Raw genomic sequence first — 23,346 nt, forward strand, 5'->3', positions numbered from 1 at the left:
ATGCCTGTGGATTTGGTTACATTTGTGTGTGTTTGTCTCTAAATACATTATACGTGTTCGAAAATAATTGCTGAAAACATGACTGAGAACTATGTAGTGCTGAATTGTGGAGATAGAGCGGTAAGACTATAATCTGGGTGTAATATTGTTTCTTCAAAGTGCATTCAAATATAATGTATATAAGGGGAAAACTATGGCTCTGCATTAAAGGTGTACTTTAACAATTTAGCATTGCACTTCCATAAAGTTGGGAGACTCCCAAGACAGATTGTTAAAAGAATGGTCTGAATTGATGCAGCAGAGGCAGCAATATTTTGACTTTTAGTTCCTAGAATGACTCAAGCTAAAAAAAAATTTAAAAAAAAAAAAAAGGCTCCTACATGTCCCATAATGCAACTCATTAATGTGATATCATCAGGGTCATTTTTGTAAACTTTGGAAGCTCCCTCCTGGGCAACAGAGGACATTATACAAATATTTTCACAGGCTGAGTAGAACTCATCATGATGAGTAACCTGAACATCATGTAAAATCAGTTGAGCGTGTTTTTAATAGTAAGTCATTAAAAGTGAACAAGAATTTCTAGATCAAACATTAAATTAACAGAGTAAAACCTCATTTACTGAAAATGGTAAAACTGCATGTAAGTTTGACATTACATTAAAATCAGACCTGTGTGTGTGTGTGTGTATCAAGTTAACATACATTTACCTCTAGTACTGACACTTATTCTCTGTACAAAATAATAGACTTAGACTCAAAGTGAGTAGGAGTTGTAACATGACGGCAGAATTTGAATCTTCCATCATTTCTTCATCCTCTTGCTGTACTGAATTATTTTCTGCAACAATATTTCCACACAACAATCTTATAAATAAAAGAGCATATTTATTAACATGACATAATCAATACACAAACAAATTTGTCAAAAGTCCTTAACATAGACACTTTAAAAAATACAAAATATACATTTATGTTTCTTGTGAACAACTATAATATAGTCCATCAGCCTGCACCTCCACCCCACGAATCAACTGACAGAGGCTTCAGCTCCCAGCATGTGCGTGATAATGTTATCAAAATGCCTAGCATCAACTCTGCAGGTTGTAACCAGGGCTCTAACGTACAGTGTGCAGTCCCTGCTCGGATGAGTCCGTTTGTGTGTTGTGAAGAAAACGGTAGAAGTATAGATAACATGTACACTGATCAAGACAGAGCATTCACAGGATCTGAATCATGCAGCATAGTCCATATGTTTGTCATGATATAAAAACAGTAAAATAGAAAAAACAGGGCAAAAAACAAAAATAAAATGTTCTCTTGCATTGTGATGTTTGTCTTAAAATCATCAGTAGTTTTACTTGCGATGTCGATTTGTCCATCAAGACAAACGGGTCACCACCACACCACAATGCTGTAAAACCAGAAAACCCAACTTCTTTAGTTGTACCTAATTCACAGACACCCCCAACTCAAAAAAGCTATGGAATAAATCAAACAGGCACACATGTAAAAGTGAGCACACAGGTTGAACAGGGCCGTAGCCAGGATTTTAGAGATACTGAGGTCATGAGTTCAAGTCTACCAACCCCACTACAAAAAAATAAGGTTTGTGTTTTTTCAGATTGTATCTACTCCTTTAACTGTTCATTTATATTGTCCACACTACCAGAACAAGTCTGGTGTTTAAATGTTGAAATCTTTCTTTATTCTTTTTTTTTGTTGTTGTCCTAAAAGCAGTCAAATATATATATATTGAATCTGTAATCAGCCTATAAAATATCCACCAAAAGTCAGTTTTTAAACTGTTAAATCCCCACATGTTGCTAAAACCTCTAAATTCCCAGAGAATAAATGACAGAGGACATGACCTCAGTGTCCTCAATAGTAGCTACAGCCCAAAAAGCCACGTTTGATGCCATCTTTAGATGAAACCCCAGGTGTCAGTCAGTTTGTGGTCATGTGACTGAAACATTAAGGAATAGCAGTGGGTGATACTGATAAAATCCTCTAACTAAAATTATTTCTTTTAGTGGGGAAAAAATAAATAAAATTGAGGAAAATGCATTACACATAATATGTAAATGTCACTTGATTCCCACATAAACAAAATTATTTTTTTTAAAAAGAAATAACATCCTTTATTACAGTATACATCATTTTATATTTTATATCACATCAAAGCATGGTGTTGAGTTCTGAAGTGAAATGCATTACCAGTAAGTACCACCGTCCCACTTTTGAAATAATGACAGCACCCTACAGAAGGCTGGTCTGACTGAAGGAGACCATCAGTGATACAGACGTGTGTGCTGCTGATGGTGCACGTTAACCGTGTGAATAAAAAGGCCTGAACACAGTAGAAAATAAAAGATAAAAAAAACAGGCAGGTGCAGATGAATGGAAACACTTGATGAGCGGGAAAATGATCAGCACATCCAAAATTAAAATCTGGGTTAAGACATTAGCAGATGAAATCTACTTAACTATTCTTTTTTTTTTTTACACTTCCAAACTGAACAGTATCCTGAGCTCCTGTCTGTGGAGGTGTTGAGAGATGAGAGAGGCAGACAGGCTGAGAAGGAAGGCAACTGAATGATATGAAGCACCTTACAGAAGACTTCTGGTAGCTTTGGATACCAGAATGAATGAAGTGAATCACTTAAAAAGTAGGAAGGGACTAAAAAAATCACTGCACAGCCAACTGCGTGGGTTTAAAGCAGCATGCCGGCACATTCTGCAGTTAGACAGATCTATAGATTTAAATGTAGATATGTGTGTATAAAACTCGACTGATCCAATTGAATCCTTAATCCTCATTCCTTACTGTATTACAGCAGCTTAGCTCAGGAATTGAGTGAGAACGTTTGTAGTAAAATAGGATAAAATAGAGAATGTTGCTTTTGCAGGCTCTAGCACAGTGAAGATTCAAATGTGGCTCAAAGGCCGAATTACAGAATGATTCAGCTTCCAAAAGCTTCTTTGTCACATTTGTTTCAGAGGTAGCGTTACACCCGATTCTGTAGATGTCAATGAAAAAAAAAAAAAACACCTTGTTAAGACTACCTTTTCCTTTCAGCCCTATACTGCATGTTTTCCTTGGAGAGGAGACACACTGATGTGATGTTACGTTGAATGAAGGCTGGACCGGATATGCCGCGATTCAGTGCGTCTCGTTGGATGATGTTAAAATGAACTCCTTTGAAAGTGAAGCAGTGTTTTAGTGGCTTGTATGGAGCATTCCTGGAGATGAGAGCGACCATGCACGAGTCTCTCAAGAGGTGGAGGACAGAAGTTGATAGTGAGGAAGCGTAAACCTCTTCACAAAACATTCCTCATGCCTTTAAAACAAACTAAAAAAAAAAAAAAAAATCAGACAATAAATAGTCGCCTATTTTTTTTTGGCTCTTTTCTATTCAAAAAAGGAAATGAATGCTTTGGAATTTTCCTTTTCCCTGCTCTAGAGGATCAGCTGTTTCAAGAGAACACACCCGGGAGCTTCAACATTTGTAATAAAGCCCCCCCCCTGCCCCCCACACTGTGACATTTGGTTGATACTTGCTCCTGCTGATGGTTGCAGTGTTAACGGAGGGTACTACAAGTATTTGCAGCCTGCCCTTCCCTGGTTTTCCAGAACTGACTGACTGGTTCCCAGTGTTGCCACGACATCGACTTCCTCCGAGGGGAAGGCATCAGAAAGGAGAGTTCATTCCCAGCTTTGTTTCAAACTGCAGCTTCTGCCTCTTCTGGTAGCGAACTCGCACCCTGAAACACACAAGAGGGGATAAATCAGAGCTCATGATACGGTCCTGGGCTCTTTTCAGAGACGGGATATGTGACATCGTTGGCTTCATCTATCTGTTAATGTGATGATTTTTTGTCATATATATAGACTAAATTGCAGTGACTTTTATGCAATGATGTGCGCCTCTGAAAGGGGCTTAAGATCCGATGTGCTGCATCTTTCCCAGCTTTACAACACACCCCTGCTCTGTGTCAGAGAGAAAATTAAAGACTGATCTGATCACTCAATAATCCTCAATAATCCCCGCACTGATCCCAGCCGCTTCCCCTGCCATCCAAATCTGCCACGTCTGCTTTTCCTTCTCCCCTCCCTCTGTTGCTCAAGATTCTCCTCTGGCTTCCGGACATTCATAATATTCCTCATGTCCATCACTAAACTGTGAAACATACTACGTGTAGGTTCCTGTGGCTGCTTTCCTACCGTATCTCGTGTAGCTTCACCACCTCGTTGACCACCACCACCAGCAGCGGGGACAGAGAGGCCAGCAGCCAGGCTAGCAGTGGTATGTCGGCCAGGTTAAAGGTCAGGAGGCTGCCCTGGTCACGCCACAACTGGTAATCCACCGTAGCCTGAACAATCTGGCTGAGCAGACTGGAGGAGAGGAGAGGAGAGAGTGAGGGTTCATGTCGGCTGAAAGTATTCAGTCCCCTTCACTTTTTTCAGTTATGTTGCAGCCTTATGCAAAAATCATTTTAATTCATTTTTTCAGTCATCAATCTACACTCGATAACCCATAATGACAAAGCAAAAATTGAATATTAGAAATTGTGCAAATTTATTAAAAAGGAAAAACTAAATATCACACTGACATAAGTATTCACACCCTTTAAATGTAGCTCAGGTGCCTCCATTTCTCTTCATTCATTCTTTGAGATGTTTCTACACCCTGACTGGAGTCCACCTGTGGTAAATTCAATTGATTGGACAAGATTTGGAACAGAACACACCTGTCTATATAATGTCTCACAGCTGACAAGGCATATCAAAGCAAAAACCAAGTCATGAGGTTGAAGGAACTGCCTGCAGAGCTCAGAGACATGATTGTGTCGAGGCACAGATCTGGGGAGGGCTACAAAAAATGTTTTGCTGCATTGAAGCCTCCATTATTCTTAAATGGAGGAAGTTTGGAACCACCAGGACTCTTCCTAGGACTGGCCGCCCAGCCAAACTGAGCAATCGGGGGAGAAAGGCCTTGGTAAGAGAGGTGACCAAGAACCCGATGGTCACTCTGGCTGAGCTCCAGAGATCCTGTGTGGAGATGGGAGAAACTTCCAGAAGGAAAACCATCACTGCAACACTACACCGATCTGGGCTTTATGGCAGAGTGGAGAAATTCTCTGGTCTGATTAAGTGTCATGTCTGGAAGAAACCAGGCACCACTCATCACCTGCCCAATACCATCCAAACAGTGAAGCATGTCAGTGGAAGCATCATACTGTGGGGGTGTTTTTCAGCAGCAGGGACTGGGGGACTGGTGAGGGTTGAATGAAAGCTGGACGGAGCAAAATACAGAGATATCTTTAATGAAAACCAGATCCAGAGCGCTCAGGACCTCAGACTGGGCCAAAGAACCTAAAAATGGCTGTCCACTACCGCTTCCCATCCAACCTGGCAGAGCTTAAGAGGATGTGCAAAGAAGAATGGCAGAAAATCCCCAAATCCAGGTGTGCAAAGCTCGTCACATCAAATCAAAGAAGACTCAAGGCTGTAATCACTGCCAAAGGTGCTTCAGTACTGAGTGAAGGGTCTGAATACTTATGTTGATGTGATATTTCAGTTTCTCCTTTTAAATAAATTAACCAAAATTTCTAAAATCCTGTTTTCACATTGTCATTATGGGTTACTGAGTTTAGATTGATGAGGGGAAAAAATGATTTTAGCATAAAGCTGCAACATAACAAAATGTGAAAAAAGTGAAGGAGTCTGAATACTTTCTGAATGAACTGCATATGTTAGTCTTGCATTCAGGAGTTTCAGACACTAACACAATAAACAGCAGTTTTTATATTATGAGACAGGATTTTACAGCTCTGGAAAGTTTATCGAGGTGACAAAAGATCATTTTATCCTCTGAATTACATCAGAATTACATGTAACAAAGTTATCTACCAGGAATGTGCACTTGCACGTATTTGATTGGCCAATGCAACGTGTTCTGGCTGAATGATCCAGCTTTTTTTTTTTTTTTTTGTCAGAGCACTCTGTGTTTATCTCACTGAAATGAATGAGGAGGTTGTGTTTTACTGCAATAATAATAATGTCAGTCTGCACACGGCATTAGACTGAATGCAGACTGAGTGATTAAGAGATTTGCAACACAATACAGTCTGTGAACTGCTGGGCTTTAAAGCTGATCAGTAAAATCATGGTGAGAAAAACACATGGGTGATATTTGTGGAGCGAAAATGTCCCTGTTTTTGAATTGAGTATGACCTCAAATAGCACTTTTTATCCAAATGAGGTGAGAACTTACACCACAGGTACAGTGAGACACCACCATGTGTTGCTGAATGGACTCTTTCTCCACAGAGGCTGAGAGCGGTGGACGTAGCTGAGGGAGATCACCACTGAGAAAGACAAATAAGACCACAAGGATGAATAATAATTACAACTAGAAATGCCACTTTGCCATTTGTATGCCTCCACCAACCAGTCAAGTTGCAGTTTACATCCATGTCTGTCCAGATTTTCCTTGTACGTGATCACATGTTTGGCAAATACAGTTGATTGTGATAGAACACAAAGTTGTAGTCATGACAGCAGACAAAGCTTCAGATATGGATGTTGCTGCAAACAAGCTACAAATTCTAAATTGTGGATGCGTCACACACATCTTCAACCCGACAGCACAGAAGATCTAAACAATCACACAGTTTCAAAGTGGCACCAAGATTAGTATCACCAATTCAGTATCTGACCAAATAATGGCCAAAAATGTGCTTTGTGAGGTCACAGTGACCTTGACCTTTGACCACCCAAAATCTAATCAGTTCATCTTTGAGTCCAAGTGGACGTTTGTGCGAGATGTAATGAAATTCCCTCCAGGTCTTCCTGAGATATCAAGTTCATAAGAGAATATGACAGACGGACGTAGAAGCCGAGAACATAATGTCTCCTGCCACTGTGGAGGCATTAAAACATGAGTGAGTTGGACCATTGTTAATGCTGCATACATGTGAATGAGAGTTCCTACCTGTGTGTAAGACGAGGAACCCTGCCATGACCTTCTGAGTCAGCAGCAGGCCGTTTGACAGCTCATTGAACCAGTGAGGAGCGTCATCCAAAGAGCTGCAGGCATATATAAAAACAATTCATTCAACAGATTCATGAAATGTGTATCTGATCTCCATCAGAAGTGACTTTCAGTGAGCTCAACATGTTACTTCTATCACACTCAGCATCAATATCATCCTACATTTATTGTGAAAACTTGTAATTACTTTCAACAAATGGGTCTATGGTTGGGGCAAGACTACATTTCCCACAAACCCCATGCTTTTTGTGATAAAGAGTGTTGATAATATCCTAACTCCCCCTCACTGGTACCACCATGTTTAACTGTTCAAAAGCTTAACATCCTTCTGTTTAACATTGTATTTGGAGGCTGTGTGAGGGTGACTGTGAGAGACTTTCTCCTACCTGGCTGTGAGTATATGAAGGCAGGTGCTGTTCTCAGCTAAAGTTAAATTGCTGCTTCTGAGGCAGATCTCCTGCAGGGTGAACCCGAAGGCCAACAGGTAGGCACACACCGTCAGGCCAAACTTCAACAGGAAACAGCCCAGGAAGTAGTTCTGGGTCTGGCCAAGGACACAACATGACGAGAGAGTCAGACATTTATTTTTTGTTTTGTACCATTTATAGTACCATGATTATCAAGAAACATTTCTAGAATATCTCCAGCTGGAAGGGCTTCCTCTCACTATACAGCATGCACAGTATAACACAAGGTTGGTTAAAAATGTGTAGCAGTAATCCACAAACTAAAGCTCATGGAGCAGCGGTAGATGTGAGATCTTACCTTCCTCGGAATGGCATCGAGGTTCTTCCCTGTGGCGACTGACATGACTGAATTGTCTGGTGGTTTCCCCAAAAGTGACACGCTGTCAACGTGATGCAAGCAGATCATTAGCGTGACATTCTGCACAACATAGGACACAGTGGACGGTAATAATAATAATGTTTTGATATTTGTGTACCTTAGCAGTGGGCAGCTGAAGCAGGACAGCCAGAGGATGTCAGTGGTGTTTATGGGAGGAGGGAGCTGAGCTAGACAGGCTAAGAACTGACAGACAAACACCAGAGGAAATTTGTTTATTTAGTCAATATCACAGTTTTTCTTGTTGTAATCATTCCTCCTGTTCATACTGAGCATTAGATGATCCCTTCATAATGCTCTTACAATGGAAGTCTCTCTCACCTGGATGATGACCAGACTGAGCTGGCACTGCAGCAGGAAAAGGAAGCACTTGCGGATGCCGTAGGTCGTGTGTCGAGCCTGGGAACAGATTCACCCCGAAGCCAATTTAATTAATAAATGTGACACCTCTATCTGACTAAATGAGTGTGTGTGTGTGTGTGTGTGTGTGTGGGACGTACCTGCTCTATGAGTTTGACCATGCTGACACTCTCTCCTTGGTGGAAGGTGACGGAGCAGCCCATACTGTTGAGCTGTCCGGAGAGCCTCAGAGGAGACAGACCTTCAACATCTCCGTTAAATCCTCCTCCTGTAGCGTAGCCGAACGTCTCCCACGAACACTGAGATGGGTAGAGAGGATCCAGAGCGATGCTGTGGAGGGAGGAGGGGAGAGCTTTACAGTAGGACACACAAGCTATCAGCTCTGGATAGATATGAAGAGGACGTTAGCCTTTTATCTTTTATCTAGCCTTTATAGTAACATACAGACACATGGCTGTCTATAGCATGTACTCAGTGTAATGTGACAAGTCAGGTGGATTCCACACATGCATGCAGGAATATTGATACTATAACGCTTCCCCACACTGCTAACAATCCACATCTACATTCAACCCTTGTGACTTGTTACTATGTGATTTTGATCTATCATAAAACATTACAGAGGTAGGTGTGTGTGTGTGTGTGTGTGTGTGTGTGTGTACCTGACGTCACTCTGCAGGAACAGGCGGCTGTTTCGGAAATTGGCAGAGCTTCCCAGACAGCATGTAACCTCCCTGTTCTCCTGCATGATCTTCATCATCTCACACATCGCTGCAAAGTTTTAAAAAAAGTGTCAATTTTATTGTTACAACAACAAAGAATCACTGAGTTTATCCAAGACAGAAACTGATTGATTAACAGCTGAATAGAATTAAACATATGAAATTTTGGTCACTTAATATATAAAACACACAGAGAAGACTCACTGTCAGGGGTGCAGTCTGTGAAGAGTGGCACCAAAAGAGGCACATTATCGATGTTCTTCAAATGAGGACGAACCTGGTGGATACCACGAGGTAGCTTGGCCTGACAGAGAGCAGGAACAGTAAAAAAAAAAAAAAAAAAAGACAGAAAAAGCAAAAAGCAACATGTTCAGACTGAATTAAACAACTCAAGTTCAAAATGGTAAGTGGTTTAGATAGATGGAATGCATTTCTCATCTAACTGAATGGACAGCCTGGAAACCTCAGGACTGTTTGATACAGCTAGTTAATGTTTATGTCTTGAATGTGTGTGTGTATATTTTATTTTTCATTGTACACATGGTCATTGCTGTCTGAATCCAGCTTCTCTCCATCTATGGAATGACTCAGAGACAGTCCATAGACATTACAATGGTTCCATGTATGAAATGAAACAATGGAATGTAGTAACTTGTAATTTAATAAGTACTGTAGTACTATTGCTTATGCTGTAAGTGTAATTACAGTCAGTATTATTATATCCTGTCTTAACCTGTTTTAGTCTATTTTTGGTATGACAAAGTTCTTTAGAAGACAAATGGAAATGTGAACACTTAAAAAGGGAAATTCCAAGACAAGGAAACAGCAAGAACAACATTTTAAAACACAAACTGAGCTGCAAGTCAAAAATAGTTGAAAAGGAAGCAATACTGCTGGTTAAGAGAGCAGAAGACAGAGAAATGAAAGTGTTTTGTTGGGGGTGAGGGAGAACTGAGCAGCAGTAGCTTCACTGGTTTTAATAAAAGTCTAGTTACCCTGTTACAGTCCTCAAGAAAGCTGGGCACGTCGCTGTCTGTGGGCTGGAAACTGGCCAGGTCAGAGTGGGCTTCCTCCTCTGGCAGCAGCGGACCTTCTGCTTCATCCCGAGAGTCTGTGTCACATATGAAGGGGAGCTGTTAGAGATACTCTCTATAACTCAAAACACCAGACATCAGCACACATCTTAGAAGTGGTAAGGTACCCTGGTTTAGGTCTTCATGGAGGGAGCCGTGACTGGGACTGGATGGAGCTCCATCACAGGGACTGTCTCCGTTTGGAGTCAGAGAGATGTGACAGTTCCAGCCTGTCTCTAAACCCATCTTCTCTGCAAAAACCTGCACACACACATAAACAAGTACTCTCATACACAGCACTCTGCTTTGAAAAGTTTGTAGAATTTTCCACTATATATATATATATATATCTTATATTTTACATTTTCTTCATGCACATATTTTTCATGTATTTGCTTGTCTTAATATGTGCTACAGATGATTTTTACATCACCCACTGTTAACTGGAAACAACTGCATGCTGGGAAAAAAACATTTATTGTGGCAAATGGTGGAAAAACCAACCGTTTATAAATAATAAATAAAATAAATAATTTCTTGTCCTGAACAAAGAGTACCATACCCAGATCATCTACTGGATATTATCAAATCAAACATGAGTTTGTGTGTATTCACCTTGCTGCGGAGTTCATCTTCCATGGAAAAGTAAACAAAGCGGATGCAGGCGGTGACCAGGGCATCGATGAGCCGGACCGTGTCCAGCCTGGCCTGGAACTGGGACGACACCATGCCCATGAAGATCTGCCCACTCAGGGCCTGCACACAGTCCTCACGCTCCACACCCTCACCTATACCCTCTGCACACCATGACAGGGAGGGACAGCGGAAGGAAAAGAGAAGGGAAAATGAGTTGTACTATTACTGCATTCTTATTTTAACTATCCGCTGCTCTGTGTTTTATGTGTACCGTCTGAGCTCCAGCTGTTCCTGCAGGAGTTGTGTTTGATGGGGGTGGTGGAGGGTAGCTCCAACCCAGAGAAGAGGCAGGGACCGTGGGTCAGCTCCACACACTTCCCATTCAGTTGGCTGGACAGTGACACTTGCATGGGTTTGTAGGCGAACGCTGAGCAGTAACCTGACAGACAGGCACGCTGGTAGAAGTCCAGAACCTTCTTTCTATAAACACAAGAACAAAGAAAGAAAAAAAGAGTTTCAAATGGAGAGACTGCTAGAAATATGGATGCTGAGAGTACAAACTGTGAATCTTTGCTGTAAATCTACAGTCAGACATAAAGAATCAAAGTGGGAGAGATGCTGCACCTGTCTGAGCCTGAGAGAGGATAAATATCGGTTCCATCCCAGAAGTCAGTGCATGCCTCCAGGATGAGGTCGGCCGAGCCGTGTGACAGCATCTGGACGTTATCTACAACAGAGAGGTCAGAGGTCATCACAGATAAGAGTGAATCACATTAGCAGGCATCAAAACAAAAACAAATACCTGTTTCAAGTTACTCAGATATTTGTGCAAAGGGAGAAGGTGGACAACTAACAGTAAAATGCAACAAGTACATCAAAGAAAAAAATGTGTTAGCTCCTATTATTTCATTAAAAACTGTAAAGTAAAACAAAAACACACCAGTAGATTGATAGAAAAAGATAAGCTGGTGCCAACTCACTGGAGGAGGAGTCTCGTACGAACAGGGAGATGAGGTGGGAGATGGGAGGCTGGCGTTTGATGAAGTAATGCAGGCGGCGGGAAGACAGCTCCTTGGTCTTCTCTCCAGATGGCAGCTGGTACAGAGCCAAGTGGTTCTCCTGTTTAAACAGCTCCCTCGCACCAGGAGTGAACCCTGACACACACACACACACACACACACATAAGACACTTAATCCAGCCCTGAAAACCTATTTGTATGCACACAAACAAAATGGAGTTCAGTTGTTAAGTAATGCACCTCTTTAGCTGAATGTGTACCACATCTATCAGCCTTGTGTTTGGATTGTGGGAGAGTGATTGATGGATTGTCTAACAGCCTCTGAAACCTCCTTTAGTGGGCTGCGTCCTCTGATTTTTATGACTTTCCAAAACCAACAATCACACCCACATTACACAGTGATTGGCCAGATGTGTCAAGGTGTGTAGACGTCTCTCTCAAGTTATTTGATTCTTCACACAGATGCAGTACATCTGTCACTTTTAGTGTGTGTAAGTGCTTTTGAGGTGAGCCAAAGCAACAAATAGCCTGATACATCTTATTCCTCTGTGCTGTAGAGCTCCATTGAAATTAATCTAAAAACACATCAATGATCCTTTGATGTTCCTTTATTACCCTGAACACACACACACACACACACACACACACACACACACACACACACACACTGTAGTTTATTTTGATTTAATCACACATGCACACTAACCACCCTGCTGCCAGGAAAACTCACTAGAGCACCAAATGTGGATTAATCTGTTACTGAAAACAGTCCTCAACAAATGCATCATTTCCTCCTGTTTGAGTGATGTTTGATAAAAACTACAGTGACCAGCTGTTTTAGGAAATGACTGAACCTTTTTAAAAATTAAACAATATATTTGTGAGCAGTTTTTAAATATTTCCTGAGATTTGTTGTCAATAAGAAGCCAGCTTTATCCTTGAACACATTATGGGACAGTAATCCCACTGTATCATCACTGTGCACTGTGGGTAAACATGACATACATTTTAGGTTAAAAACTAATTTTACACAGGAAATCAGAGTAAAGTCCTTCCATTTATTTCCTTTTTGACCATTGAAGAGAATATCTCTTCTCATGTGACATTGATTATTAGAAATGATTGCCTTGCTGTTTTGCTGGGTGAACTACAACCTCTCCAGTCCATAAATGCAACATAGCAAAAAAACTTGTGGCCTTAATATATCATCAAAACCATGTGGAGTGCAGATCATTTAAAATCTTTCTTCTGAGGTAAAATGTGCCTTAATCCATAATTCATGCTGTGTGAGAGATGACAGTCAGATCAGCTTTTCCCTCTGAAGGAAACTCTAAATCACAGCGCCAAACCGTCTGAATAAGATCCATCTGATTACTGTGTCCTCACATAACCTATCAAACCCAACTAAATGTAATAACACTGCTGTTTCCATCACGCTTCACTCACCTATGAGCCTGGAGAGTTCGCAGAGCCCCCAGGGGACGTAGACGGGCAGCACGGTGCCGTGGCTCTCCTGCAGCGCCAGGTTGGACAAGTGGTCGGAGAAGCGACAGAGCTGCTGGGTGACGCTGGCGTTGCAGAGGTTCAGCATGATGTTGAGGCCCAGCGGTTTAAGGGAGGGCAGGTGGCACTGCCAGGAGAGGTCATCGAACTGGATGCTGGCTGGGTTCTGCTGGTCCTGTGACAGGCTCAGCATCTCCAGGTGGTAGTCGCACACGAAGTCGTCAGCCTCCGCCTCCGGGCAGCCCATCGCAAAGTCCTGGAGGCAAACGGGACAGAAATGAGAAGACAAACATCACAACGCGGCATGAATCGTGACATCAAATCAACGTAGATGATATATTCCCTTACATACTATTTTGTACACTTAAGAAGTTCCGGTGTTTACCTGGGCCTGGTCATCCTCGCCTCCCTCAGTGTCGTGGCTGAAGCTCACGTTGGATCCAGAGTGGTGTTTGGTGCGAGTGTGTACGGGCTGGCAGGAGCGCACGAGTCGGAGTGTGTCACTGGAGCGAGCGGTGTCGTGTGACGTCTCGCTGGGTTCGGGCCCCTCCCCCAGCTGGTTAGAGGACTCTGTTGGTAGACAGAGCAGAGCCTCCACCTCCTGCGCCTGTACGGCAGTGGAAACCAGTCAGATGGATACAAAACTGAGATGAATCCCAGTCAGTTTCTACTAAAGACACTGTCAACACCGTTTGCTTTTTTCAAACTGTAAGTGTCTGTTTAAATACTAGCACCAGTGCTAAAAAGCAAACTAACACCGAATGGGCGGGAAAAACATGACCCCCTCTAATATTAGTCAGTTAGACATTTAGTTAGCATCTAACCTCATGTCAAAGCATTCCCTCCTTGTTTCTGTCACAGTACAACGCTGCTCTAATGACACATCATTAGCAGCTGGATTCATATTTTATAATTAAATGAAACTTGCCTACAATCAGAGAAGAGGAGGTCCCCTTCATGAAGTCACTATAATGCTAATGATGAAATCTAGCGAGTGCACAGCAGATGAACAGGTGACATTCATCAGGCTGAAACTAGTGATTTACTACAAGTTCAGGCAGTTAAGAGAGTTTGTTGAATCCAACTTGGAACGCTTATACAAGCAAAAAGTCCAGAGAAAAAAGTCTTTGAGAAGATAAATACAAAATTATTCAGGCTTATTGTTCCTAGCTATATTTTAAGTATAGAGCAGAAGGTGGGCGCTCCTAAAACCAGCACACACACTAGATTGGACCCAAAGTCATGCATGCAAATGAATAGTGAAAGAGTGTATGTATCCATTTAAAACACTGGCATGTTAACATACTATGTTACTTATATTATTAAGCACACATGAAGCTGAAAGAAATGTGTGTTATGAGGTTTCTTGTCATGACATGTTGGGCTGGTGGAAATTATGTTGGTAGCAAAGGTTCAGTGAAGACATGGGGATTTATTCTCCGTGGAGCATAAATGCCTTCCAATAGTTGTGAAAATATTTCAGTCTGGACACATGTACTGGACCACAAGACCAATCTGCCTAACCATTATTAAAGCCAGGCTGAACACACTCATAGACACACACACACACCTCATCCCGATCATCGTCGGTCTCCATTCTACAGTAGGAGTTGACAGACAGGTCGTCTCTCAGATCATCCTGACTGTTGTGAGGTGGTTCCACCCGTCCACTGAAGAACAGCACCGTCTCTGGACTGGGGTTTGGCCACGAAAGGATACCCTGTTTATCCACACAACACAGCACCTACACACACACACACACACACACACACAAACACACACACACACACACACACGTAGTGAAGGACAGTGCTACGATAACTGAGGATTGGTGAGGCTGTATTGTTTGTGGGTAAAGTTGCAAACACGACATAACAACATGAACCAAGTTGCAAACAATAGCATTAAAAGGCCAGCAGTTAAAAGGTATAATACAATAAATGTGAATAAAATTTTGATTTAGATTTATTCATTTATTTAGAAGATTTATTCATTTTTAGAATAACAGAGACATCTCTAGAAAGAGATGTAGCTGGTACATGTTTTAAGGTATAAGATGGTATAAATAAAATTCCAGCTCCACTGTATTGGGATGAAAGAAGAAATTCCATAAACAGATATCTAAAAACCAAAACTATCCACGTCTAGAGACTACTGGAGGGAAGTGAGAGAATATGTTTGTTTGTGTTTGTTTTATTAGGGTTTTGTCTTTTGTTTTTTGTGGTTTGGGTGAACTGATCCTTTGAGTTTATCAGCTTAAAGCAGTTGAAGTTTAGAAGGGTTGACAGTCACTTTTATCAGACATTTATGGCTCACTGATATAATGCCACTTTTGAATGTTGGAATAATTTTATGAATTTTGTTTTTTCAAGTAAACTTGTGAAGGTAAGAATCTTACAGTATTATATAAATCTAAATATGAGCTGAACTGGTCCTAAGCTAAACCAGTTACAGTAAGTTTACATAGCAGTTCCCTTTACTGAATAACTGACTTGGGAAAAAAGCACTCGGACAAGAACTCAAAAACAAGAAACTGACACATTTTATCAGATTCTCTTCATGGAGGAACAACATGCTTGACAGTACAAGCTTAACTTGTAATACGTGTAGGCCATCAATACAGGCCTGGAGTTTCAATTACAATATTGGTAAGAATAAATAAATAAAATAAGATTTTCCCCACATTGTTTATCCCTACAGTACTTACAGTGACAGATCCCAGAGTGTGTAAAAGGCTGGAGGTATAGCAGAGTGTCTGAGACTCTCCCTTCAGGACGCCAACAAAGTGTCTCCACACACAACGCAGCATCTCCTACACACGCAAACACACACACAAACACACACACACACACATTAAGTTAGAAAACTGCTTTCTACTACATACTAATATGGACATGTCTCAATGCATACAAATTATTAAAATTAAATTCTAAAGTATATGAGTAATATAAATTAAGTGATACAGCCATTGAGACTGATAATTTAAAAAAGTAGCTTTCAATAACAAAGAAAAAGCAAACTGAGTGAACAACTCAGCCTAAAAGACCCACACCAGCTCTAAAACATATAATTACATCAGCGTCAGCTTTGTGATTGGTCTAGAAAGAAAGAAAAAAAAGGGGGCAAAGCTTCTATACAACAATGCTAATGGCACAAGGTGAAGCCTAGTGCGAGGTGCAGCAAGTGATCCAAAAACACATCCATGCAGATTTTTTTTGATTCTTTAGGATGGAATCCATGATGACTCAGCAGGGGGAACAAACTGCAAACAATCATGACTTGCTGAGGGAAACGTTCCTAAACATTCTGCGAAGATTCCTCTCCTTGACTCCTCTCTTTAAAAAAAAGGCACCATCCAGAGTGAACATCTGCACGTACATGATGATGCCATCGACACTTCTAAACCAGCCAAAATCATCAATGCAAATCCTTACACAGCAATACCCTTCACTTCAAGTGACAACGTTTTAATCCTTCAGATTTTCATGATTTTAAATCTCATTTTTGATACCGTTCATGGTCAGAATTTTGTCTTCAATTGCCGTTTTATGTTTATACATTCAGTAATTACCTTTCTATACAGTGGCTCTCATTGTTAGCGGCGGAGTTAAAATGACCTACGCTCACTCGAAGTATTCACAGGAAACGATGCATTCATGCGCTTCAACGTTACTGTTTGTTATTGTATCTCAATGGTAGAATCCTCTCTTATTGGAAAATGGCAAAATGGAAAAGTGGAGAAAATCAGGAACCAACCAGGAGCCAGCTGGATATGATTGACAGTCAGAATGGCAACCAGGGACTAACTTTTAAACAGGTAAACTTTATTCAAATCCAACATATTTAAAATACTAGCATCTCAAAACTTCTGCTGCCAAATTCAGATTTGCTGTGACCAAGACAAAAAATATTTATATGGTAATTCCAAAGGAGACAGGACACAAGGAGAGGAAAACCTAGAGGATTATCAGCGTAAGGCCAGAGTCTGGCTGATTTCCAGTCATGCAGTGCAGGCAGACAAGCAGAGGTGGAAGGTCAGGCACAGATTCAAGTGAAAGTCCCTCTCAGGATCACCTATTCCTGTATCCAACACTTATTCATCTATAGCCAAAGAGAGACAAAACACTGATGGTTTCAGAGAGACGGATCGGTGGTAATCTACTGATTTCCTTTGGTTTTTTTCCTTTGAGTACTACAGCCCAGCAACAGAGAGGGACAATGATTGGGTTTGATCAGGAGCTGTGAGAGGTCATAGGAGAAGAGAAGTTGTATCCATGAAGGTGAGAAAAATGATCTTAAAAAGAAGCTGGTGAGAGAACATGTCAAAGATGACTGAAGGACTTACATCCAGAGGTGCTCGGTCAAGACGTGTTGACTGATAATCCACAGATGAAGAGTGACCAAAAAAAAAAAAACAAAACCAAAGAACAGAAAACACGTCGTGCAAGATGAATAAATAACTGAAAGCCCTTTTATTAAATTAAAAAAAAAAGACAGAAAGAAAGGTAGTGAACACACGGAGAATCAGAGAGGTGATCTGAATCAAAAAGACGTCCGTGAAGATTTCCATAGTGAAGAAATCAAAAGATGTAAATGTGAGGGTGAGGCAGTGGAGGTGGGAGGTAGCGAGAGCTGTGTACGGAGGTGGTGGGAGGTGGGGGGGTTCCACAGAGGGACTTGCAAAGGGCGAGGACAGTGAGCGAGTGAAGACAGGAGGGTTCAGGTGAATTTGGGAGCCAAGCGTGTGGAGGAGGGGAAGGTGGGGAAGGGGGGCGAGCGAGACAGCGAGAGGTTATACCTGGGAGGAAACCACTTCCGTGTAGCTGCTTAGAGTGTCCTCAGAGAACTTAGCAAGCTGGGGCAAGAGAAGAGTCTAGTTAAAACACAGAGGGAGGCCCTCGCTGAGTCTCCTCTGTGCGTGTGTGTGTGTGTGTGTGTGTGTGTGTGTGTGTGTACATTAGGGTTAGACTGATACAGGTTTATGAGGGTCTTTACTGATGGATCTGAACTGAAGGTGCCAACACTGAAACCCTTCTGAAGCAGCATCTGTAACATGGAACACAAACCTCTACTCAAACTGAAGATGCAACATGTTTTTTGTTGTTTTGGCTCTGTAATCAAACCCACAGCTTTTGAAAAGAAGGCTGCAGATAAGAGCAGACTAGCAGCAACACACAGTTAAAACCACAGGCAATGACTGAGCGTGTTCACCTCCATGTCGGTTGAACAGAAACTGCTTCCCTCCTGTCTGTCTTCCAGCCTGTGACCCAGAAACTGATGGGAAAAAATGAGGATCCAAATATTTGTCCTCCCTTCCTCGTCATAGTCTAAATTAAAAAAAATAAACCAAAAAGTCGCTGTGCCTCATGAATAACTGAAGTCTCCTCAAAATGATGCTGGAGTGAGCGATAACATCCTATTCTGTAAATACAATCCTCCATCCTTGCCAAAAAGAAATGAGAGCAATGCTAGCCACATGAAAAGCACCATCAGGCTTGTTTTACATTCCAACTTCACTTGTTTTAGACTCTTTTTGCCTGTAATTGAAATGCATGTTGAAATGAATGAAGGTCAGATGATTGATTTGACCAGTTCAAAACATCTGGATATGCACCAGGATCACTATCCTGTTGTGTGCTGTGTATAAAAAATGGTTACAAGTCCTACACTGATCAGCGAATAAAGACAAAAGTCAGCTTTTTAAACTCATCGTCATTGTTCATTTCAAAACCGATGTGCTGCAGTACAGAGCCAAAACTAAGACAAATATGTTTCTGTCCATGTACGTCCTCATTAATCTGTATGTCTGATCTGATCGCTGCTGGTGTTCATCACACGCTTCAGATGCATCTCATCAGGCCTCAGTGTGGTCACACAGATCGGTTAGACTGGTTATGACTGGTTATGTGAGCTGTGCTGCTTTATTTCCCCACACAGCTTCACTATCTTTGTGCATCTTGCACAGGATATGCTCACATCAGTAAAGCATGACTATTATTGTTTGACTTGTGAATGTTATATATATATACATTCAATTAAGAAATCATGAAGAGTCATAAGTCATCATTACCACAGCAAAGTAATTGTTAAAGAGCATTTATTCCTAATTTAATGAGGCATATACGAATAATAGATTTGGTTTAAGAATGAATTGTTGGTTTATTACTCTAATGAAAATAATCCTTATGTTACCTTAAGTTTAATTATCCACCCTGATTTCTTCATCTCCCGTTCAAAAAGGAAAAAAAAGGTTCACAGTTCACAATAAAACACCAGCTAAGTCTTCACGGAGCTGCGTCTGAGCCATGATGCTGCAGCTTTAAACCTTCATATACACAACCTGCGTAATAAACTCATGCGTATGAATTCAGCCACACCGTGTTGTAACATATCACAGGAGGAAATACTGACTCCTGGTCTTGACCCTTCATTCAAAACCAAACCAATATATCAGTCTAACCCTCCAGAGTGTGTCTTTATATCATTAATAACATAGAACACAATCCTCTGTGTTAGTGACTAGAGCTGTCTGCCACTGCACAACACACTGTTAGAACTGTGTGTGTGTGTGTGTGTGTGTGTTCCTCACCAGGCCAGCTGGTGATGCACGGCTGAACTCAGCGAGGACTCTGGCTTCTCCGAAGGCATTCACCAGCACCCACATGACAGGGAAGAGCAGGGGCAAGATGGGCAGAGCACCCATCACCTGCAAATACAATTTCACAAACTTCCATCACTGTCCTGTCATCTCATCCCCCTTCTCTTTTAAATGATCATCAATCCAGTGTGTTCAATACCAACATATAATGGAAAAGTGTGACTGATCAATTGCTTCTCAACTGATTATAATTCAAATATAAGCTGGCTGACTGTATTCATACACATTACTAATATAAAACCAGGAAAATAAATGCCAGTCTTTGTTAGCTGCACATTAGCTGAATGATGTTACCTGAAGTTGAAAGAAATTGTAGCAGGCTGGGGTGAGGCTGGGTGCATCACAAAAATAGCGGATGGTGTTTACTAGCAGGAACGCCACCTGAAGACACAGATCAGAATGATACCAATGAGGCAAAAGGTGGCACACGTCAAGAAGAGAACAAGTTATTCCAAATACATTGCAGAAACTATTTAGTAACTCAGTATTAATCGCTCACCAGCACAACAGGACAGACGAGCTTGGTGATGACTGACTGTACTGTAAACCTCTCATTGTCTAGCACTGTGATTGGTCGAGACCGCGCCATCTCCAAACTGTTCCTGTTGAAAAAAACAAAACACAAGGGTCAAAAACATAAGTTTTATAAAAAGTTAAATACTGTGTTTTTCTCTCTTCCTCATATGGAGCTGTTGGGCAGGTGGTCTGTGGTAGAGGTGATATGGACTAGTGCCTAAGGCGCACAAGAAGGAAAAAAAAATGAGCAAGTTGCCCACCTGACTGCGTCCAGAACCGGAGTTCGCACCACTCTGAAGAGACGATGCTGCTGGGGGCTCTGGGGTCCTCTCTTCTCATTGGCTCGTGGGGAAGGAGGAGGGGAGAACGGGGGGAATAAATCTCCTGGCTCCAACACAATGTGTTCATCATCCTGAGAAAGAAAAAAAAAAAGATAGCTGGTCAAACAATTAAGCTTTACATGAGTAGATATCACTTCCATTACAGGAAATACTCAGTATCAATCTTCTCATCTGACTGTTTAATATGAAGCTACAACGAGGAGATGGTTAGCTTAGAATAAAGACAGGAAACAGCTGGTCTAGCTCTGTCCACTGATAACAAAATTCCACCTAGCAGCACCTCTGAAGCTCATTAACCCAAACATTATGTCTTGTTTGTTTAACCTGTACAAAAGCTGACGTGGAAAAATGACAAATTGTGGTTTTATGGAAGGTCATGTGCCGGACTATGTCTTTGCCTGGCTACCTCATAGTGGCAACAAGACTACAGGAAGTCAATACATAACAATATAATACAGTCTCGCAGTTACTAGCAAACAAACATCAACAGAACTGTAGTGTGTCTAATGTCTTTTAATTAAATGGCAAACACTGTTCAGGATTTATACCTAAAAATCAAGCTTCACTCAACAAACTGTGTTGTATTAGTTTAATGTTGTGCCTGATGAGGGAGCTTGTGAGTAGTTGTGGTGGAATCCAGTTCAATGAATGAACAAAACTGCATATTTTCCTCCTCTGCATGTCTTAACTAAGCGTACACCAGAGAAACAAGTGTGAAGGTATCTAAACACAGACTCACCTTAATTCCTCTGAGGGATGCGAACGCTTCTTGGCCAGGTCTTAGAGCGATGATGTCTCCTTCCACCAGCAGACTAACAGGCAGGTTAATCAGCTGGGAGTCGCGGTAGGTCCAGTGAAGGGACCACGATGGGGACGAGGGTGTGTACAGGTCAGGGTAAAGAGATGAAGACCACCGCACTTCACCCACACACCCTGACAGATAGTCTGGAGAAACAGGCAAAGATAGTGAGGATGCAGTCAGTCCTGATACCACACTGGCAAACTGACCCGGGACATTCTTTGAGTTGATATTGAATTTTACAGTCAGCAACATGGGTAAGCTACTACACAGAACACATGCATACATGAGGACCAGGGCCAGGCTGGGTGTTGACATTTTCTGCCATAAAAGTTACTCCCAAGATAACGGCTTGTCGTTCAGAACCATATATTGATACTTGAGTAGGTCATCTTGTCAGTGTAGGGAAGCACTGAAACCTGATTCTGAGTCAGTTCTAAATTTGTTAAAAACACCTCACCGATCCAAGCCAAAAACACTATCTAAAATGTGGTTACAATTGGCAGTTTGTTATGTAACTGTTGCTTTTGATTCCTGAAAGATTAACCTCAGTGACTGCAATACTGTGGACCTATGATGCAGAATCTGACAGCATATGACAGGAAGCATAAATGCCATAATTCTTCTGTATCTCCAGTGGTGAGTCATCGGGTCTGACTCACCGCTGAGCTGTGTGATGATGCCCTTAAGGCGATGGACCATCTCACTCCTCTTCAGCTTCTCCTGACGTCCGACCAGCAGCAGGTTGAGCAGGAAGAGGAGAAGAAGGGCTGCTGCGTTCACCAGCTCTATACCAGAACTGTGGAAGTGAAAAGAACGGCGGAGACACGTTTGTCAAATCAAGTTCATATAAAGTTACCCCAGATATTCTATCAGGAATTTTACCCTTTGAGAAACTCAATTTTAGCACATATACCCACATTTCAATTAGTGTTTTAATATGTTAATTGGTCAGTATGCATATTTAATAAGATAAAATGTTGGACTGCCTCAGCACACAGAGAGAGCAACGACAGCTGGTGTTTGTGTAGATGGTGATTCATTACAATTTCTCAATTCTGTTCATCTTGAACACGTTGATTATTTTTCACTGGAATACTACACTGTAGACAAGATGATAAGCAGTATTGGAATGAGAGAAGCACAGTGACCTCCTTTGTGTATTCTTCCTATTTGACGTTAGAAATATAAAATGCCACATATTAAATCCTAAGACAGGACAGTTGAGCTGAAAAGAGGTCACCTACCTGCCCTTTGGCTGGCTGCCATGGCAACAGAAGAGTCCCAGCACCACCAGTAGAGTGAGGGCAGCTCCTGGCCAATGGAGGCAGGAGTGACGGTTGCCATGGTAAAGGAAGCTACTCACCCACTGCTCCTATGAAAACATAACAGTGATAGGTGAGGAAAACAAGACGCAGTGTGTTATATAACATTTATCATGTGATGTGTTATTTACAGAATGATGGAGGGACTGTACTTCTATAAGTAGATGGGAGCACGCAGCTTACTGTGTGTATGTACTGTGTATTGCTCACAACCGAGCAATAATGACTCAGAAAAAGAACTCAGATTGGGAGTCATATGACCGTTGTGAGGAATGTAGAACGTTTCAATCATCCACCCAAAGTTTGCACATCATGCCCGGTTGGAGGACAAGATAGCCTACATGGAGGACAGGTTGAGCAGAGACAACATACGTGTGCGCGGGGTCCCTGACAGCTCGGAGACATCACATGCTCTTGCTTACCTGTCGGATGCTGTTCCACAGTGGTTTCTAAAGCTGGGCTCGGTTGAGATTATGTGAACACAATGCATAGG

At 41.7% G+C, this 23,346-nt stretch overlaps 1 protein-coding gene across 2 annotated transcripts in view; it reads right to left on the reverse strand.

Annotated features, from left to right (window-relative positions):
• Positions 1-1,625: 1,625 nt before the first annotated feature.
• Positions 1,626-23,346, reverse strand: part of tmem94 (transmembrane protein 94) — a 32,388-nt gene continuing 10,667 nt past the window's right edge. The window contains exons 4-32 of one of the 2 annotated variants that reach the window (XM_042397278.1): positions 22,776-22,903; positions 22,191-22,327; positions 21,469-21,674; positions 20,649-20,800; positions 20,372-20,474; positions 20,167-20,253; positions 19,804-19,920; positions 18,013-18,069; positions 15,922-16,026; positions 14,785-14,958; positions 13,600-13,821; positions 13,158-13,470; positions 11,673-11,846; positions 11,317-11,419; positions 10,964-11,172; positions 10,672-10,853; positions 10,185-10,317; positions 9,979-10,094; positions 9,188-9,287; positions 8,924-9,032; positions 8,402-8,591; positions 8,223-8,300; positions 8,002-8,087; positions 7,824-7,905; positions 7,445-7,602; positions 6,999-7,093; positions 6,279-6,372; positions 4,226-4,396; positions 1,626-3,765 (exon numbers count right to left, since the gene is read on the reverse strand). In XM_042397278.1, the coding sequence (XP_042253212.1) occupies positions 3,693-3,765; positions 4,226-4,396; positions 6,279-6,372; positions 6,999-7,093; positions 7,445-7,602; positions 7,824-7,905; positions 8,002-8,087; positions 8,223-8,300; positions 8,402-8,591; positions 8,924-9,032; positions 9,188-9,287; positions 9,979-10,094; positions 10,185-10,317; positions 10,672-10,853; positions 10,964-11,172; positions 11,317-11,419; positions 11,673-11,846; positions 13,158-13,470; positions 13,600-13,821; positions 14,785-14,958; positions 15,922-16,026; positions 18,013-18,069; positions 19,804-19,920; positions 20,167-20,253; positions 20,372-20,474; positions 20,649-20,800; positions 21,469-21,674; positions 22,191-22,327; positions 22,776-22,903 (3,954 nt within the window). In that variant the 3' untranslated portion in view covers positions 1,626-3,692. The remainder of the gene's footprint in view (positions 3,766-4,225; positions 4,397-6,278; positions 6,373-6,998; positions 7,094-7,444; positions 7,603-7,823; positions 7,906-8,001; positions 8,088-8,222; positions 8,301-8,401; positions 8,592-8,923; positions 9,033-9,187; positions 9,288-9,978; positions 10,095-10,184; positions 10,318-10,671; positions 10,854-10,963; positions 11,173-11,316; positions 11,420-11,672; positions 11,847-13,157; positions 13,471-13,599; positions 13,822-14,784; positions 14,959-15,921; positions 16,027-18,012; positions 18,070-19,803; positions 19,921-20,166; positions 20,254-20,371; positions 20,475-20,648; positions 20,801-21,468; positions 21,675-22,190; positions 22,328-22,775; positions 22,904-23,346) is intronic. The other variant, XM_042397277.1, reaches the window with a different exon arrangement.

This window comes from Thunnus maccoyii, chromosome 20 (assembly GCF_910596095.1).
Source record: "Thunnus maccoyii chromosome 20, fThuMac1.1, whole genome shotgun sequence".
In the NCBI taxonomy this organism is placed as follows: domain Eukaryota; kingdom Metazoa; phylum Chordata; class Actinopteri; order Scombriformes; family Scombridae; genus Thunnus; species Thunnus maccoyii.